We start from the raw sequence: 20502 nt of genomic DNA on the forward strand, positions 1-20502 counted from the left end.
TTAGATTTTTCTCATTTTCCACTTTTTTATACGCACAGTAGAACGGTTACAAAATGCAGTTTTCCCTTCACAATTAACTGGTAATTATTAATGATCTCAATATTAATTAAATTTTATGTCGTCATGGAATTTGCTGACTTCCCAAAAGCTGCAGTAAAAAACTGAAGCGAAACAAAACAATCTGAGTTCCATTAGTAACAATGAATCGTTCTGCAATCATTACGTCCAATTAACCCCCTCCCTTCATAATTCAATAATAACTTCCTATCAAAGTTTGTGGAAATTACCAAAAGGAAGTACTAAAAAGGAAATAAAATTGGTCATCTTTTTCTGTTGGATAATTTTGCGTTGACAATCTCTAGCGCCATTTAGCATTAAGTAGTGCCCGTTTTTTATCATTTTTGGAGAAAGCAATGTAAAACTTTTTGTGACAGATTTCTTTGCTACTATTGTGAAACCAGTTTTATCATCGAAAAAATGTTTTCTGAGATAAGATTGCCTTCAGAATGTGAATTTTTTAGTAAATTGAGGTTGAGATATCAAGGAAAAAATGCGCTTACGGAGAAAAATTTGGTTTTCCTTGCCAATATTTCAAACTTTTCTCGTAAGTAGCTCTAAGTTTCTCCCACCAGCTACATCATGTAATCTAACAATGTTTTATGTAGAAAAATGATCAATTTACGCCTGTTAAACTACATAATCGGCTCCTGAAATGCAAGAAAAATGCACGGAAACAGTACGAATAGTTGTGCTATAATGGATAAAGTGCGGAAGAAACCTTTGTTATTTTTGCTATTAACATTTAGTTGGAATAAGTTCCATGCTAAGTATTTCCAAACAGAGTTATTAAAGGTATAATAAAACAAGGCGGCTCGGTAATGTGCGATGGCACATAAGGTTCCGACCCCGCCCACCCACAAATTTGGCATAATTGTCTACCAAATGAGGAACAGATAGAAGAACCCAAAAATTATTTTTTGCGATTCCCAAAAAAGCCCAAGTCTTTTTCAAAAAAATCTGTATCAACGATAAGATAGCCTCCAAAGCAAATAACTCAGAGGAGTGAAATTTGATGCTGTAATATGTCAATATTAAGAAAGCGAGTCAAGACGAAAAGCAAAATCAAACAACAACAACAACAACAAACATTAATTACATCAAAAAATTTATGTCCCTCTTAAAAACTAAATTTAATAACAAAATCAACATACCGTCAGATAAACCCAAAACTAAACAAAAATAACTTATAAATCCCCAGAAAACATATGCGACCAGTCCATAAAAAGGTTTGGTAACAATTATACAAGAAAGAACAAAATAGTAAAGTAAAAAAATTAACTTATTTTTTTGAAACAGTTAACTTCAAAGTAATAAATAACATTAGGAATCAATTAATATTACCACAAATTTACGATTTCCATTACTTCTATAGAAGGGCATTAGGACCTGTCCTTATTCATTTTTTAAAGCGGCTAAAAAGAACAACAAAGAACAAACAAAATTTCAATTGAAACTTGCCAGAAAACGCTGTCAAAACCGTCAAGCCAATTTTTGGCACTCAAAATACATTTGATTGCGCCTTCTTCAAACAGCTATAATTTAGTACGTGGCTATTCATAAGAAAGACTAGATAACAAGCAGACAAAAAAGCGAAGTGCTAAAGTATGTAATTTTTTTTTCGAAACAAAATACATTTAATGTCATGAAAGGCATTGATAACAAAAAGAGCTATTTAAATAGGGTCGCTTAATCAAAAAAAGCCCTCGAGACCTGTAATTATCCAGAATATTTCTTGCATCTACAAAAAGAACGTCAAATATGACAAAAATCACATTAGTTTACTTTTTTTGTGAAAAACCGGTGTCGAAGCCAGTAAGGTCATAACAAATTCTTTAAAAGATTTTGGGACACCAATCCTTCTTATTCCTTTGACACCCATAATGTTATATTTGACCTGTAGTTAACTAGCGAGATTAGGTAACAAAAAGAAACATAAAAAGAACAAAATTGCGAAGTTGAAAAATTTTTTTTTTTAATTTTGGAAAACGATTGTTTTGATCGTCATGAAAGCCATCAGCTATCTACTAATATCAGAATATCGGTTCTCCTACTCTTCTATGAAAAGCCAATAAAAGCTATCACTATACAGGAAATTTCATACGACCGAAATGACAAAGTATAAATGACAGTTAGAGACAAAATTAAAAAATTCAATTGATTTCTTCGAGAAAGAGGCGTCGAGGCCGTTAAAACGATGATGTATATCTTTCAGAATTTTAGTATGTTCAATTGTGCTGTATTCTGAATGCTAATGAGGTCACATGAGAACCGTCAAAAATGTGATAATGTGACAAAATTAGAAAACGTGAAAAACTGGCAATTGTCAAAACAAAAAAAATCTGAAATCTTGTGGTATCAAAGCCAGAAAACAATAATTTCAGGCTTAAAACTGCAACTGAGAATAAATGTTAAATAAGTAGAAAGAAGAAGCGGTCGTTTTTTTGCTGACATTAAGCTGGAAGTTGTACAAATTAAGAAAAAGAGTAGAGAAAAAGTTAATTAAGCCATTATTTATTGAAAGGTCAATTATTTTTAAAAAAAGAAACGACCATAAATTTTCAATTAAAAATTTAATGCATTAGCTTGGAGCTGCTTAACAAGCAAATAGGTTGGACCTATCACTCCTGAGCTTTGATTTGATATGTTCTGTTTTTAATTATTAAAAAAAAGTCTTTTTTTTAAAAAAAAAGACCGACTGATTAAAACCCGATTTTTTTTGGATTGTAACAGTCCTAGAATGGCCAAAAACAAGCCCTAATAATACTTATTGTCCCTTAGGAATAACTGATTTTTCGAATGTTGTAGATATAGATAATTTGTTAGTTGAAAACTCAAAATAAATTCTGCATTTTTGATAATCAACGAGTAAAGTTGGCAAAAAACGGCAAGGTTTTAACTACAGTGCACTCTCAGCGGACTCTGAAGTAGAAATAGCCCCCCTCTGAGTCTACAAAGATTTTTTGAGTGTTGCTTGGGGATGTACTGTCGGCAAATTTAATCAAAGTGGACTAAATTAGCTTATTTCGTGCTGTTTTTGATGAAAAAGTCTAAATTTTGAAATGTTTATCCAGATTTTTTGACCAAAAAAATTAAATCAAAACAATCAACAATGCTTGTTTGTCTTCAAAAATAAAATCAACGACACTATTCTTAAAAATTATAACAAATTTTAGCAAAATTGACGAAAATTTAGGCAAAAATTCCGGAAAATGTGAATAAAAACAACGTGAATTCACTCTTCTTTTCTCAGAACTTTAAACCTCGATAACTCTCTGTAGAAATCGAAAATTAAAAAAATCTTTTTAATTCCATATTCTACGCTGGATGAGCTTTCTAATGATACCAGTCTCAACTCTCTACGATGAATATATCGAGCGGCGAAAATTCACGGAACAAAAAAAACCCAGTTGAGTATATAGTTCCTCCCCCCTCAAGAGGGTCGGAACAATAAAATTATAATTCTCAAACCCGTTCATGAAGAAGTCGCAACACGTGATAGCATCGAACACCGGAAGCCCTGAGACCTCCCGGATACCATTTGCATAGGGGGGCAACTCAGTGCACTCGAGGATAATGGCACCCACATTTGGGTACTTCTCCAGTGTTTGCCTCACTAGCTCAATTATGCCGGGTTCAACTTTTTGCACATCAACCTGCAATCAAAAAGAGCAGCCTAAATGTTTGTAAAACTGTGAGTAATTTTACTCTAAAAATGGGTCTTTCCCATTACACCAAAGCTTAGTGGTCAGATAACCTATAGCCCCCCAATCATGGTAATGGGGCTATAATTTCAGGGGGGATATAATGGGAAAGACCCGTAAAAATTTCAACATAATTGTTGCAACCTGTGATACGTATGTATACTTATATATCGAAACCTTTATGTGTACTTAATTATTTTATCCTCTATATTTAATATTTATATCATGCGCTTATAACTTGAGTTATGACTTTTTATTATTCACATATAAAAATATTCCCGCTAGTCTACTATATTATTTCATATGTTGTTCACAGTATTTTATTATAAGTAATCAGAATTTCATTTAGTCAATCTGAATTCAAGTTGCTTCTGCAAACGCTCTTAATTTACTTAAGACAAATTAGCTGTGGATTCGCATCGCGATTCCAATAAACCAATTCTTTAAAACACACTTATTCAAGGATTCGCTCTGCGATTCCCACTACACTTTGAGATAGTGTATTTGCGACACACATCCAAGTCTGTTTGCAAAGCTTAAGTATAACATGGCGCAGTCAGCAATAAAGGACAGTGGCAAATCTCCACTCGGAATTCAACCCTTCTGGGAAAAGGCAACCCTAGAACCCCCACTTCGCTGGAAATATTGGAGGACGCAATTAAAACTTGCAATTCTTGCTCGGGAAGGAATTGAAGTGGACCTTCTCCTAGCTGACCCTCCAGTAAATGTTATCTTGCCTCCCGAACCAGCTTATGAAGACACAGTTGACAACCCGACAGCACAATCAGAACGAGATCGACGTACCCGCAACGGACAGGCGAAAACAGCGTGGAAAAATCAGTGTCAACGCATTGAAGCGGTCAGCATCTTATGCGGAGACAAACCGCGAAACTATGTGATCGGGAAGCCTCTTCATTGATGTACCTGAGTTTGGGAATGGAAGGGGGGCGCGTCTTCAATTCAAAAAATTCGACTATCAATCTCGAAGCAATCTCAACCAAAAACCTTTGGGATGTTTTGAATACAACCTTCATTCGGATTCATAATATAACTTTTGATCGGCATCTTTTTCTTACACGAAAACAACAAAAGGGAGAACCAATTGAGAAATTCTATGGACTAGGTAGAGATGCTGGGAAAGAGATTTGTTTCCAGCACTTGGACTCTCAATTCAACAATCAAATAATCAAATGATAATCAATCAGGTAGAGCAAGTCCAATTAAAAAACAGATTGCAATCGATTTCCCTGATCTAATCCCCAGAATCGGTAAGTCCAAAGTACATATAGTTCGTTCAAAATTTCACAAAAACTATACCCCATCACACCAAAAAAATCGCCGTGTCGCTATAAATTTGTTAGACAAAGTATCTGACGAGCTAAAGAAACTTACAGAATAAGGACATATTGAAAAATTACAAGAATGTTCTGATAAAAACTTTATTTCTCCGATTGTAATTACAGTCAAGAAGGACAAATCTGTAAAATTAGCTCTTGATTCGAAAATTCTGAACAAAGCGATACACAAGAACAAGTATCAAATGCCAAATATAGATAGTCTTATTGATTCAATTTCACAACATAATAATGACTCTAATCATGGGGAAAATGTTTATTTTTCAACAATTGACTTAAAATACGCATATAGCCAATTAAACTTGCATCCGGATACCGCACGCCATTGTAATTTCAATATCATTTGTGGAGACGCAACCGGTACGTACCGTTTTAAGACGGGATTTTATGGACTTACGGATATGCCGGCAGAGTTTCAAAAGGCGATGGATTATACACTGGTTGGGTTGTCTCATACATATTGTTTTTTGGACGATATAATTGTAGTTAGCAAAGGTACCCAGGAATCGCACCTCAAATACGTCTACAATTGCCTGCAGAAACTCGAGGCCGATAACCTCAGAATTAATTTAAGCAAATGTCATTTTGCAAAACACCAGATAAATTGGCTTGGTTTTACAATCTGGCAAAGTGGTGTCAAACCCATAGAATCTAAAACAGCAGCAACTGCTGAAATCAAAACTCCTAAGACATTGAAACAATTGCGTTCATTCCTATGGTAGTGTTCATCATTTAAGCAAATTTATTCCTAATCTTCCTAAAATATGTCATCCTCTTCGGCCTTTGTTAAAGAAAAATGAAAAATTTCTTTGGACCGAATATCATCAAACACATTTTGAACACATTAAAACTGTTATTGCAAATGCTACAGAAAATACCCATTTTAATCCAACGCTGGAAACACGCATCAAATGCGATGCCTCTCGCCAAGGTTTAGGGGCTGCACTCGAACAACTAGATTGTGAAGGGTGGAAAACAGTTGCTTTTGCATCTCGCTTTCTTAATAGCAACGAAGAACGCTATAGTATAAACGAACTAGAATTGCTTGGGGTGGTTTGGGCTATCGAATATTTTAAATATTATTTATTTGGAAAGACTTTTACGGTTTTGACAGATCACAGAGCACTTCTTTCAGTTCTAAAATCTCACCGTTCCAATAAATCTTATAATAGCAGATTAACACGTTAGATTGATCGTTTGTTGCCATTTGATTTTATCATAGAGCATATTCCTGGCACCCGAATGGGTTTAGTTGATTATATTTCGCGCCAACCGAACCAGAAAGCAAAAAGCGTCACTCAATATGATGAGGAATTCATGGTAGCAACAATTTCCCGCATTCGCGACGCAATTACATCTTTATTTAGTCATTCAAATAAAATTCCTTTCCATAAGCGGCCCATAAACAGCAAAAACAAGTTACAAGTCAACCAGAGGCGCGTCCACTCTTGCAAACCTGCTAAAATTAACCCGCATAACTCGAATGCCTCAAATAATTCATTCACTAGTCGAGCACAAGTGCGCAATTATAATTCAGCATTCATTTCTCAATTTAATTACCACGCAAATCACTTGCTTCAAAATAATACTGCACCCGCATCGCAAATCCAGCCTAAACATTTCAATTGTAATTTAACCGCAAACTAGAAAATAAAATAAATCACATAACAATGTCAGCTAATGGATCATCGCAAACCAACCCTACAACTCCCCCGCCTACTCCTAGAGTAACATTTCGCACTCAATCAACCCCAATAACAACTCCTAGTGCAAACCCCAACAATACCACCCAGGCCTCATCATCACCGGAAACTCAGGACATTGAACTGTCCAGGGAGGAAGTTTTTGAGAGCAACTTAAATCAGCTCTTTACTAAGTCGTTTCTAGCAGTCTTGACTAGCAAGGACGCAGTACTAAAGGAGATTAGAGATTGTGTTCTACAAGATGACGAAGCCCGATGCAAAGAAGTCAGCCCATACATTCACTCCTTTTGGAAAGACTTTCATGTGCGGTCCGGTTGCTTGTGTGTCGACGAACGCGTCGCCATACCAAATTCAATAAAGGAGGCAGTAGTAGAATCACTACACATGACCCACCCCGGTAGTTGGGGGATGATTTCTCTATCTCAATATGCATGGTGGCTATATATGCATAGAGAAATTTTGGCCAAAGCATCGGATTGCGTTCCATGCACTGATATTGGTAAGAATTTAAAGCCTATTATACCAAAATCTAAATGGCATCCACATAAGGCTTGCCAAGAAGCAAATGAAGAAATTCAAAATGACTTTGGGGGTCCGATAACGAATGAAAAAGATAAAGACATTTATTTTTTGGCATGCATTGACCGTTATTCAAAGTATCCGACAGTTAGAATTTTTGAAAAAGCTAATGGGACAAATGTAGTAAAATTTCTCCGTAATTCACATGGAATTCCACGAACAATCCGTTTAGACCAAGCCACTTGTCTAGTAGGTAAACAAGTTACCAATTACTGTAATGAAAACAATATTGACATTCTCGACCCACCGGTCGGAGACCATAGAGCTATTGGATTAGTGGAGCGAATGATACAGACAATAAAACGACGGTTATCCTGCATGAAAGCTGAAAATAAAGATACATTCGCAACATCTAAAGCAATTAAACAAATTTTTTCTGACTTACGTATAACAAAACAGAAAACAACAAAGATAACACCATTTGAAGCCCATTTCGGTCGTCCGGCAAATACTCCTTTAAGGAATAATAGCACTTCTCCTTCTAGTTTAAATTTAACTTATGAAAAAATTATTAACCACTATTTAGATGCCGATACAGTTCCTGTAGATGACTACCTTGATGACGCAGGATGGACCAACACCGAAAGAAGCGATCTGGACATTGAGAAATCCATGAACAAGGCACAACAGGACGCAGGACTTCGCTATCGCGATTCCGACTATAAGGAATCGCGGTTCATTATTCATCCAAAAATCACGAACCCCATTCCCAGAACAGAAAAATCCTTAAATGTAAAGCTAGCGCGGAAACTACCTAACAAAAAGAGGGCCAAAAGACAGCTTGCCGGACTATATGGGGTCCTCAAACCAGGATCCTTTGTCACAAAATCTTCCCCTACAACAACCATAATCAATGAGCCTGGACGATCTCCAGTGAAAGTTAGAGATAGTGATTTGGCAAAGTTCGGCACCAAAGCCGAAAGGTCTTCTAATCTCTGGGCATACGCACAAAGACGTCCTGCACCCTATGATCAAACAACGGAGGCAAAGATCGCCAAGCATAGTAATGATGTCAAGCGACATAAGAGGAGAGAAATCAATCGTCAGCCATCGCCATCGCCATCGTCATCGTGATACTACTTCCGTTGTCTCATCTGTGAACTCAAATGTCTCTCGAGCCCTCACAGTCCGTAAACCCGCCAAACCACAGCCCAAACGAAGTCATCACACGGTTGCGTCAAATGAAAATAACAATGCAACAGCTCCGGAACAACCGCTCATATCGATAGTACCCGCCCCATCAACGTCCTCATCACAAAATCCAGTAACGTCCTCCGCCTCACAAGAACAACAAGCAACTCGAAAACGCAAACGGCCCGAATTCTACGGATTTGCAGATGCGGACATATCTCCAACTAGTTCGTTGGCATCATCCAGCTCCAATAAATCGAAAAAGCGAAAATCGAAAAAAGAAAAGAAGGGCTCAACAAACGAAAAAACAGTAGTCACACTGATTCAAAATGCGGAACAATCAAGAATTCCCTCCCCACCACGACCTGATATCCAAATTGGTCAAGCTTCTCCACCAGATTCAAGAGTTCGATATTATGAATATCAACAAGAACGGGAACTTTCTGTGTGGGATGCAGAAAATGAAATTTGAACAAAACTGTTAAAACTACGTAAACTCATATAAACTACATTTATTTATTTCGTTCATGTTTCCGTGTTACGAATCCAGTCTTTAATGGATACATTAATGTTAATTTTCTTCAATTGCTGTTCAATGTATTAATTTTAATTCATTCATGTATGCGCTCCGCGAATCCCCGTCTTGTTGTGTGTGTCTGTTATTTATTAATTCCAATGTATTCATTTTGCATGCTCTAAACTTTAAAGCGTATTCGCCCTCCGAATCCCGATTTCAATTACACTTTCGTATTGTATGAGCTGTCTCTTATTGTCACGTGATAATGTTATAAAAGCAATTATATACTACACACATGTGCAGTTAATCTCTTCTCAAGCACACATGCTTCGCATATACTTAATGATCAATCTTTTCATTTCTTCAAAATAACATTTGTGGAATCTTTGCAGTTTACTTTATGTTGTGTTAAATTTCCTTTCATTTCCATAGTTTGTGTTTGACCCTAAAAAATTGTAAATACATTAAAATTTTTTCTGTCATGGGGGAAATGTGATACGTATGTATACTTATATATCGAAACCTTTATGTGTACTTAATTATTTTATCCTCTATATTTAATATTTATATCATGCGCTTATAACTTGAGTTATGACTTTTTATTATTCACATATAAAAATATTCCCGCTAGTCTACTATATTATTTCATATGTTGTTCACAGTATTTTATTATAAGTAATCAGAATTTCATTTAGTCAATCTGAATTCAAGTTGCTTCTGCAAACGCTCTTAATTTACTTAAGACAAATTAGCTGTGGATTCGCATCGCGATTCCAATAAACCAATTCTGTAAAACACACTTATTCAAGGATTCGCTCTGCGATTCCCACTACATTTTGAGATAGTGTATTTGCGACACACATCCAAGTCTGTTTGCAAAGCTTAAGTATAACACAACCCTTCAGAGTTATTTAATCTCAAAAAAAGTTGGTTGCAACTATTTAGTCTGTTGCTACATGCCTTTGCTTCATGTCTTTTTAACGCAATTTTGATCTCACTGTTTTCATCGTCTGGCAGATTTGTAATTTTGCTTAGAGAAGCCGGAGTAATTGGTAAATTCCATTTTGCGAGCTGGCTTCCTTAAAACCACATTGGACTAATTGGTATCTTTTTGGCGACAATAAGTTTTAAAGATCAATAGTGTTGTAGTGTCAGATATTCAGATAATCGAATAGCATTACAGGTAAAAGGTCTGCTAAACATTGTTTTTTAAATGTCCGAATTGATGATTTAACTCGTTTTGGTTAAACCATTTCTTTCCATCCAAACGTAAAACAATTTTTACCGCTTTAATGCGCTTAAAATACTAAGACTACATTGTGATATAAATTACAAGATCAGAAATTATTTGATTCCAATTGGACCCGAGCAATATATTTGATGGTACCGAACTTTTATTTCTAGCAAGCAAGACATTAAAGTTCGGAAAAAATTTGTTACTACATAGTCTCATTTTCTATTGTGACACTAATTAAGCATGCATATGCTCCGTAAACTGCTTTATCGTGAGGGCTGAAGCTGTTTTCTGCATATAGTTGTGATTTCTTCGTTAGTGACTCTGATAAATTGTTACAATTTTGGTACCATTTTGAAATTAAGTTTTCATTGTTCATGCAAAACAACAGGGAGAAATAAACCATATTCGCCACCCGATCTAAGCAGAAAAATCAAGGAATATCAACAGATTTTCTCTGAGAAATTCTCTAACAAATTTCTCTGCAAAATGCTAAAAGGCAACTACTAACCATATTAGAAAAAAATTATCAAATCTTTTGCTAGATCAGTCGATCACCCCAAACACTTCAAAGAAATATTTTCAAAAAATCAATCAACATAACCGGCAGATTGCTGGAAGATAACCGCCATCGATTGCCATAACCCCGATTAGGACTGAAAGAACAGAAAAACTATTTTCGTTCCGACACCCACTTGTGGGGGGAGGAACTATGTACTCAAATGGCTTTTTATTGCTCAGTCAGTTTTGGCCGATCGATATTTTCATCGTAGAAAAATGTGAATGGTATCATTAAAAAGCTCGTCCAGCATAGAATTCGAAATTCAAAATTTTTCTTTTTGAATTTCGAATTTTTCGAGGAGTCATAGAGGTTTAAAATTTTGTGCAAACATTGGATATTTGGCATGATTTTGTTAAATTTTAGCGTAATTTTTGTTCAAATTATCATTTTTTCTATAAAAATGTTCAGTCAGAATTACATTTCATGCTAAAAAATGAAACAATTTTGTTGCCCCTAGACGAAAGGCGATAAAAAAGCTAGTTCTGGTCTCATAGGGAAGTTTACTATTAAAAAATTGGACTCAAATTCAGAGCTTTTTAGGTAAATTTTCATTTTCTTGTTTTTCTTTGTCACTTAGAGACTCGTCACGTTTCACATCGAGGTTTCATAAAGGTAAAAGACGCCCAGTGAACATAAAAAATCGTTTTTAAGGAATCGCTCATTTTTTGGCTTCGACTCTGAGTTTTTTAATAAAATTTGGTTTTCTTGTTGAGATTTCAATATTTTTGGAGTCCTATGGCATATACTCGTTGAGTAACGCTGCAATATGCTTCCTATTGAGCATTAAATGAACCCCTGTAGTACTTTGAATGGATAGCTAATGGCTGTTAAGCCTTTAAAAATAATTTTTCGAATAATTTTTTGAAAATTAATTGATCTTAAACTAATTTTCGTGAACTTTGAGCCGGTGTCAGTAATAACACGACCCAAATCCTTTCTACTCCAAACAAAATCATTCTGATTAGCTGTTTTATCTTCTAACTAATGTTTGTATGACTTTGATGCCACGAGTTTTCAGATTTTTTTTAATTTTTGGAGTTTTCTTTCGTAATTTTGGTTCCTTTTTAAATATTATAACTATCCTAATATTGATAGTTCCCATTGGTTTAGAGGAGACGTTCAACGGATCATAGATAAAGTTTTCAGAGAAAAGTTTGTTTTAAATGGCTTCGACGCTTTCATCTCGCACTTTTCTACTGAATTTTTTGTTTTTGCCTGCATTTATTTTTGTTTCCATAGTGATAAGGCTTATTCTGATGTCTTATTGATAGCCTATGAATGACAGACATCGTTTTACTCCCATTTAGGCATAATCTAGCGAATCTATTGACTTCCGTTGAAAGTTATTGAATTTATTGGCGTTGATACTGCGGGTTTTCTCAAAAATTTCGTGTTTTTAGTATATTTGTTAATTTTTTGAAGTCATGTTGTTAAACAAAAACGAATCCAATTAATTAAAAAAAGAAAAGTTTACACTGAAAAAAAATTTATTGGCTTCGACACTTTTCTTGCTCAATTTTTTTTGAATTTGCTGTTTATAGCGAATAGTCTAACGTTTATGATATTATTCCTTTTCAAAAAACTGTTCAGTTTTTGTTGTTGTTTTTGTTGTTCTTTAGAATTATTTCGTTAACAGCCAATGATTTTTAAGATGTCTGAAATTATTTGTTTTCAAAAAAGTCCTGTCTGCTGTGTAGTTAGGATAAAATAAATTTGTGTAGTTAAGGTTTTATCCAATTGCATTTTGCCGTTACTAGGTGCTTTTGAATTTAGATATTAAGTTTTTTTGCCGTAAAATTTTTGTTTTTGCTAATTTTGTTTGTTTATTCTTGTAGTCTTTTTAAAGGCTGATGTCGCGAGCGCTGTAATGAGGCATGACATTATGTAATTCAATTAATGGTTTGGCTGTGTAGCGATTTTTTGACATCTATTTTTGACAGATAACCTATAGCTCCCAATCATGGTAATGGGGCTATAGTTTCAGGGGGGATATAATGGGAAAGACCCGTAAAAATTTCAAGATAATTGTTATACCCTTCAGAGTTATTTAATCTCAAAAAAAGTTGGTTGCAACTATTTAGTCTGTTGCTACATGTCTTTACTGCATGTCTTTTTAACGCAATTTTGATCTCACTGTTTTCATCCTCTGGCAGATTTGTAATTTTGCTTAGAGAAGCCGGAGTAATTGGTAAATTCCATTTTGCGAGCTGGCTTCTGTAAAGCCACATTGGACTAATTGGTATCTTTTTGGCGACAATGATTTTTAAAGATCAATAGTGTTGTAGTGTCAGATATTCAGATAATCGAATAGCATTACAGGTAGAAGGTCTGCTAAACATTGTTTTTTAAATGTCCAAATTGATGATTTAACTCGTTTTGATTAAACCATTTCTTTCCATCCAAACGTAAAACAATTTTTACCGCTTTAATGCGCTTAAAATACTAAGACAACATTGTGATATAAATTACAAAATCAGAAATTATTTGATTCCAATTGGACCCGAGCAATATATTTGATGGTACCGAACTTTTATTTCTAGCAAGCAAGACATTAAAGTTGGGGGAAATTTTGTTACTACGTAGTCTCATTTTCCATTGTGACACTAATTAAGCCTGCATATGCTCCGTAAACTGCTTTATCGTGAGGGCTGAAGCTGTCTTCTGCATATAATCCTGATTTCGTTAGTGACTCTGATAAATTGTTACAATTTTGGTACCTTTTTGAAATTAAGTTTTCATTGTTCATGCAAAACAACAGGGAGAAATAAACCATATTCGCCACCCGATCTAAGCAGAAAAATCAAGGAATGTCGAGAGATATTCTCTGAGAAAGTCTCTAACAAAATTCTCTACAAAATGCTAAAAGGCAACTACTAACCATATTATAAAAAAAATTATCAAATCTTTTGCTAGATCAGTCGATCACCCGAAACACTTCAAACAAATATTTTCAAAAAATCAATCAACATAACCGGCAGATTGCCGGAAGATAACCGCCATCGATTGCCATAACCATGACTAGGACTGAAAGAACAGAAAAACTATTTTCGTTCCGGCACCCACTTGTGGGGGGAGGAACTATGTACTCAAATGGCTTTTTATTGCTCAGTCAGTTTTGGCCGATCGATATATTCATCGTAGAGTGAGAGAAATGTGAGTGGTATCATTAAAAAGCTCGTGCAGCATAGAATTCGAAATTCAAAAGTTTTTTTTTGAATTTCGAATTTTTCGAGGAGTTATAGAGGTTTAAAATTTTGTGCAAACATTGGATATTTGGCATGATTTCTTTAAATTTTAGCGTAATTTTTGTTCAAATTAAGATTTTGTCTATAAAAATGTTCAGTCAGAATTACATTTCATGCTAAAAAATGAAACAATTTTGTTGCCCCTAGACGAAAGGCGATAAAAAAAGCCAGTTCTGGTCTCATAGGGAAGTTTACTATAAAAAAAATTGAACTCAAATTCAGAGCTTTATAGGTAAATTTTCATTTTCGTGTTTTTCTTTGTCACTTAGAGACTCGTCACTTTTCACATCGAGGTTTCATAAAGGCAAAAGACGCCCAGTGAACATAAAAAATTGTTTTCAAGGAATCGCTCATTTTTTGGCTTCGACTCTGAGTTTTCGTAATTTTTAATAAAATTTGGTTTTCTTTTTGAGATTTTAGTATTTTTTGGAGTCCTATGGCATATACTCGTTGAGTAACGCTGCAATATGTTTCCTATTGAGCATTAAATGAACCCCTGTAGTACTTTGAATGGATAGCTAATGGCTGTTAAGCCTTTAAAAATAATGTTTCGAATAATTTTTTGAAAATTAATTGATCTTAAACTAATTTTCGTGAACTTTGAGCCGGTGTCAGTATTAGCACGACCCAAATCCTTTCTACTCCAAATAAAATCATTCTGATTAGCTGTTTTATCTTCTAACTAATGTTTGTATGACTTTGATGCCACGAGTTTTCAGATTTTTTTAATTTTTGGTTTTTTCTTTCGTAATTTTGGTTCCTTTTTAAATATTATAACTTTATCCTAATATTGATAGGTCCCATTGGTTTAGAGGAGACGTTCAACGGATCATAGATAAAGTTTTCAGAGAAAAGTTTGTTTTAAATGGCTTCGAAGCTTTCATCTCGCACTTTTCTACTGAATTTTTGGTTTTTGCCTGCATTTATTTTTGTTTCCATAGTGATAAGGCTTATTCTGATGTCTTATTGATAGCTTATGAATGACAGACATCGTTTTACTCCCATTTAGGCATAACTTAGCGAATCTATTGACTTCCGTGGGAAGCTATTGAATTTATTGGCGTTGATACTGCGGGTTTTCTCAAAAATTTCGTGTTCTTAGTATAATTGTTAATTTTTTGAAGTCATGTTGTTGAACAAAAAAGAATCCAATTAATTAAAAATAGAAAATTTTACAGTGAAAAAAAAATCTAATGGCTTCGACACTTTTCTTGCTCAATTTTCTTTGAATTTGCTGTTTATAGCGAATATTCTAACGTTAGTAGTGATGTGTCTTTCTGGGCAAACTACGGGGGGGGGGGGACATAAGTGTCTTCCCGTGAACACTACGGTGGTGACACAAGTGTCTTTCTGGGCAAACTACAGGGTGGGACACTTTGAAATTCTTTCTCCTTATTTCCCCTGCCATGCATGAAACTAATCTTAGGAAACCATTTTCCCTCCACTTGCGTGACTGGTTTGCCGCTTTCGGCTTGAAACCATTTTAACTACCACCGCTTTGAAAGTTAATTCGTCATATGTCTGCGCCAGGGTACTTTAATCTTGTTTTGGTCTGGGCAAACTACGGGGGGACATAAGTGTCTTCCCGTGAACACTACAGGGGGGGACACAAGTGTCTTCCCGTGAACACTACAGGGGGGGACATAAGTGTCTTCCCGGTCAAACTACAGGGGGGACATAAGTGTCTTCCCGGTCAAACTACAGGGGGGGGGACACAAGTGTCTTCCCGGTCAAACTACAGGGGGGCACAAGTGTTTCCCGGTCAAACTACAGGGGGGGGGGGACACTTAGATTTTTTCTTTGTTTTTCTCTGAGTCTTATGGAGGGGAGGGGGGACACTTGCGTTTAAAAAAAAATCAGTTTAAGGAAACCAACCAGGAAGAACTTTAAAATCGTGGGGAAAAGGAGCTGTCATGTAGACACAAACAAAAAAAAAGTAATTATCATACCCTGCAAAAGTCACCTAATTTTCATTTGTCTATAATGCTTGCTCAAAAACAGCATGACAACAACAATCGCGACGGTAGATTTAAAAACCATTCATGAAATCTATAATTTAATAAAAACAGACTATCCAGAGTATAATGAAAGATTTCTTTACTTTTTGGCAACCTGCTTGCACTTGGACCCTAATGTTAACCTCAAAATTGCACTAAAACTGAGGCCTTATGGTGGGATCATTGGAATAGATAACTCTTCATTGGATACTTATTTGAAATCTTTTAAAGTGCTTCGCTTACATGCAATTCTTCATGATGCCTCTGGATTTATTGCAGAGTATAGCCAAAAGTGTCCAGGATACTCTTACCTTTTGCCTTGTCCAATCACAAACGCTTACTTTGGTCACCTGACAGGTTTATTCTTCTGCATGTTCGTGAAAACTTTTAAACGTAACTTATTCAGTTTGCTGGAATGTTGAGTCTGGAGATTGTTGTTAGAGATTTTGAAGGTTTTCGACACAAAAAGAGTGGATTCATTACAAAAGAATTATCTATTTGTTCAAACAACTACTCAGACACGGTTCTTTTTCTTCCTCCAATTTCCTTCAACTCGCTATCCTCGAGTGAGAGGAAATCGCATCAGTGGGTATCAAAGCATTTGCATGGTATTTCGTGGGACAGCGGCAGCTACCCTTACTGGTTTCTATCACAAATATTTATAGCAATCAAGATCCGTTTTCCTACTGCTAAATTCTACGCAAAGGGGAAGGAGAAGACGGAGACACTGCAAAAACTCCTTCAAAAAGACGTCACAAATTTAGAAACATTGCTATGTCCAAAAATTGAAGAAATCTTCACTCCAGTAGAGCACTTGACTTGTTCACTGCATTCATCTATACTACCATTCAAACAAAAGAAAAAGCATTGCGCAAAGAGAAAGGCACAGGTGTACTTTTATTGGATAACACTACCAACTAATGAGTCGTCGTGTGAAGAAAGCAACTCCTTCAGTTCTTCAAGTGAATTTATCTCCAAATTTGACAGTATGCAGTTGCATTGCGAGTGATAACCAGTTGACAGTGACTTTTCTGAAAGAAGAAAAAATTGATTCTCGTGGACAAACTATACTGAGGAAGCAGCAAATACTTTGTAATACTGCTGAAATTGAAACACTAAAGAAATATCTTTCACTGCTGGAGTACTTTCAAATGTATCATGTCTTTACAAGAGAAAATGAAAAAACTGAAACTAACCCCTTTACCTACGCCCAAGTATCCAGTGCCAGTACCAGTACCCCTGGACGATGAGAGTCTCCCCGATGAAATCAAAGAGGTAGTCAGAGAAGGAAAGGTGGAGTCAATTGTCTACTATGGCAATGACTACGGATTCCAAGCGAACTATAAAGTAAAATATAAGAAGGAAGACAAAAACTCTGAATTTATTACATACGAATTTTTTTTGGTTGATGAACTAACTAAATAATAAACTAACAGAATTTTTGAATTAAATTCATTTTTGAAAATCATTTGCTTCAAAATGAGTCAATCAGGAGATCAATTAGATTGCGCTGGCAGTGGAGGAGCAGGAATCACTGACTTGGTTTTTGATGATCAAAACCAATAGAGACGGTCTTGGAGGTTTTGCAATTCTAGATTACCGCGCTCTGAGGTAGTTAATTTTACACAAAATTCGATAATAGTTTTTCTTATTGTAGTTTCACTGACCAAATTAGTTTTCTTCCACCTCGATTGTGAAGAATCAACATTTTGGTTTTCATTGCTATCGTGCACAGTTGGATACGCACTTCCAAATCCTAAGTTATGAATAAAATAATCTCAACGAGTGATCGTCTCCTCATGGCAGTCTGTGGTCCTTCAGGTTGTGGAAAGACCGAAATTATTTTTCAAATGCTTCTTAAGAATACGTTTTTCCCTAATTTCAAGTCAATATACTATTTCTATCAACATGATCAACCAAAATTTCAAACGATGGAGCGTAACTTGAACATTTATTTTACCAAATTCTCGGGAATTGAATTGATTTCACAGTTGGAAAACTGTTTGCTCGTCTTTGACGATTCTTCCGAGGAAATTTTAAATGACAAGGAGTTTTCAAAACTTGCAACAGCTGGACGCCACAAAAAAATCAGTGTTATCTATGTTAAGCATAATTTGTTTCAACAGAGTAAATGGTCTCGAACAATTGATCTCAACACAACACACATCATTTTGTTCAAATCTCCCAGAGATGTACAGCAGATAAGTTATATTGGAAAACAACTCAATAACACAAACTTTTTAAAAGACAGCTATGATCTTGCAACAAAGCAACCATTCGGACACTTATTGATTGATTTAGACCCAAAACAACCGACTCACTACGTTATTGTTCAAATATTGTACCACCGGGGCCAACAATTTTCTATCTGCCATCTTCCAAAGCTGTAATTACCCACCTCACAAATGAGAGAGAAAGAGATATGTATGCTGAGGCGAATGCTCGAAATGCCGGAAAGCATGCTAAAAAAATTCATCAAAAATCAAATAAATTTATAAAATTTCTCTGAATGCTTTCTCAATGTTATAAATGGAAACGTGCTCACAGATAAAAGTTTACTTGAAAACTACGAAACATCATTCCGACATTTTCTTTCCAAAGAGACAAGTGTGAGGAAAAAGCGTCAGCTATTGGTAAAAAATTTACATCTACTTCGAAGCATAAGTCTCTCTTGTTACCTTTACTTGAAGAAGTATTAATGCATGCGCAAGAGTTTGTCTTGATACCGAAAAGAATGTTTGTGTCAAAACAACCGACTAGGACAGAAATTTTGGATAATCCCATTTATAAACAGAAAGCTGCTCAATTGTCACTCCTCCAACGAAACAACCCAACCGATTTTGAAAGCAAAGAGGCGACTGAACAGGAAACTAATAAAACTAATATCGTGAACAAGCGCGAAAGAAGAACAAGTAGTGTTGATTTAAAAAGTGAATTGGATGATGGAAGTGAAAGTGTACAGTCTTTCTTTAGTGATGATGGCGAAATTGAGCCCTCATTGAATAAAAGACAATCAGACTTTGACTCTATAATGTCAGAAGTAGAATTAATGGAAGAAAACAAAATCCAAAGAGCGGAAATCATCCTAAACAAGATATTAAGTTCAGAAACAGTTTCCATTGAGGACCCGAGTGGTTTCCTTCATATTGAGGACAAACCTATGAGAGTTAAAGTGTCAACTTTTTGTACAATTTGCAACAGCCGACAAAGAAAATTGACCTAGCGGTGTACACAAATATTTTGCACGAACTCAAGATACCCCCGCACTCAGTATCCAACACTCATGTTAAAAAAGTTCTCAAAAAAGTTTACAGCGATGAGGAGAAAGAAGAGGAAACCGAACAAATTCAAGGAGAATCAGAAAAACAACAAAGAAGCGAACAGAGCAGTGGAAGTCAAAGTAAAGCCTCCGGATCAAAAACTGCAGAACGAAAAAATCAAACAAACAAAAAGACAGAGCAGGAGACGAAAGGAAAAAAAATGGTCTAACTATTAAAGATGTGAAACTACTGGATAGACTCTATTCTAAAGGTCCAGCATCATTCGGAAGTTCAAAGCGATTAAAAGATTTCAGCAAACTGCCAATGACAAAAGTCAAAATGTATTTGGAAACAAAACCATCCTTCACAAAATATCGTGCACAGCGGTTGAATTTTCCGCGATTAAAAGTAATCGTCAACGATCTGAATGAAATCTGGTCTTTAGATTTAGCTCATGTTGATAAACTTGCAAAATACAATCGTGATGTTAAATATTTGCTCGTAGCAGTTGACTGCCTCTCGAGGTATCTACGTGTTGAACCGTTGAAAACAAGAAATGCAACAGAAACCGCAAAGGCCTTCCGAAACTTGATCAAACACAAGCAACCACAAAAAGTTTGGGTGGATGATGGTACTGAGTTTTTGGGAGCTTTCAAAACACTCTGCAACAAACGAGGAATTCATTTGTATAGTACTTTCAGTAAAAAGAAGTCTGCGTTTGCAGAAAGAAACATCAGGTCACTTAAAAATATTATTTACCGATATTTGGAGGAAAAATGGACGTATTCTTATATTAACAATTTGGATCAATTCGTAAAAACTATCAACTCCCGTGTTAATCGTGTCACCAAACTTGCTCCTAACAAAGTTACCAAAAAAGATGTACCAAGACTTGTATCATTAACTGTGGAGACACGTCGCAGTCAAAAACCAGAACTTTACGTGGGTGATTTTGTTCGAATCGTTAAAAAGGAAAAAACTTTCCGAAAAGGATACAAGCAATCTTTCACTGACGAAGTTTTTGAAATTGCCGGTATTCCGACGCTTAATCCACCTACATATTCTCTTATTGATTCTAATAAAGAAAATATCCAGGGCAAGTTTTACTAGCCAGAATTACAACTAGTACGAGAATCTCCAAATCAAAATGAGTAGTAA

At 35.5% G+C, this 20502-nt stretch overlaps 1 protein-coding gene across 1 annotated transcript in view; it reads right to left on the minus strand.

Moving 5' to 3' along the window:
• LOC142351956 (uncharacterized) overlaps window positions 1-20502 on the minus strand; it is a 60803-nt gene that overhangs the window by 12015 nt on the left and 28286 nt on the right. Inside the window, exon 5 of the mRNA XM_075404244.1 lies at window positions 3529-3713. Coding sequence (XP_075260359.1) covers window positions 3529-3713 — 185 coding nt within the window. The remainder of the gene's footprint in view (window positions 1-3528; window positions 3714-20502) is intronic.

The sequence above is a fragment of the Convolutriloba macropyga genome, chromosome 13 (genome assembly GCF_964194025.1).
Source record: "Convolutriloba macropyga chromosome 13, txConMacr16.3, whole genome shotgun sequence".
NCBI lineage: Eukaryota > Metazoa > Xenacoelomorpha > Acoela > Convolutidae > Convolutriloba > Convolutriloba macropyga.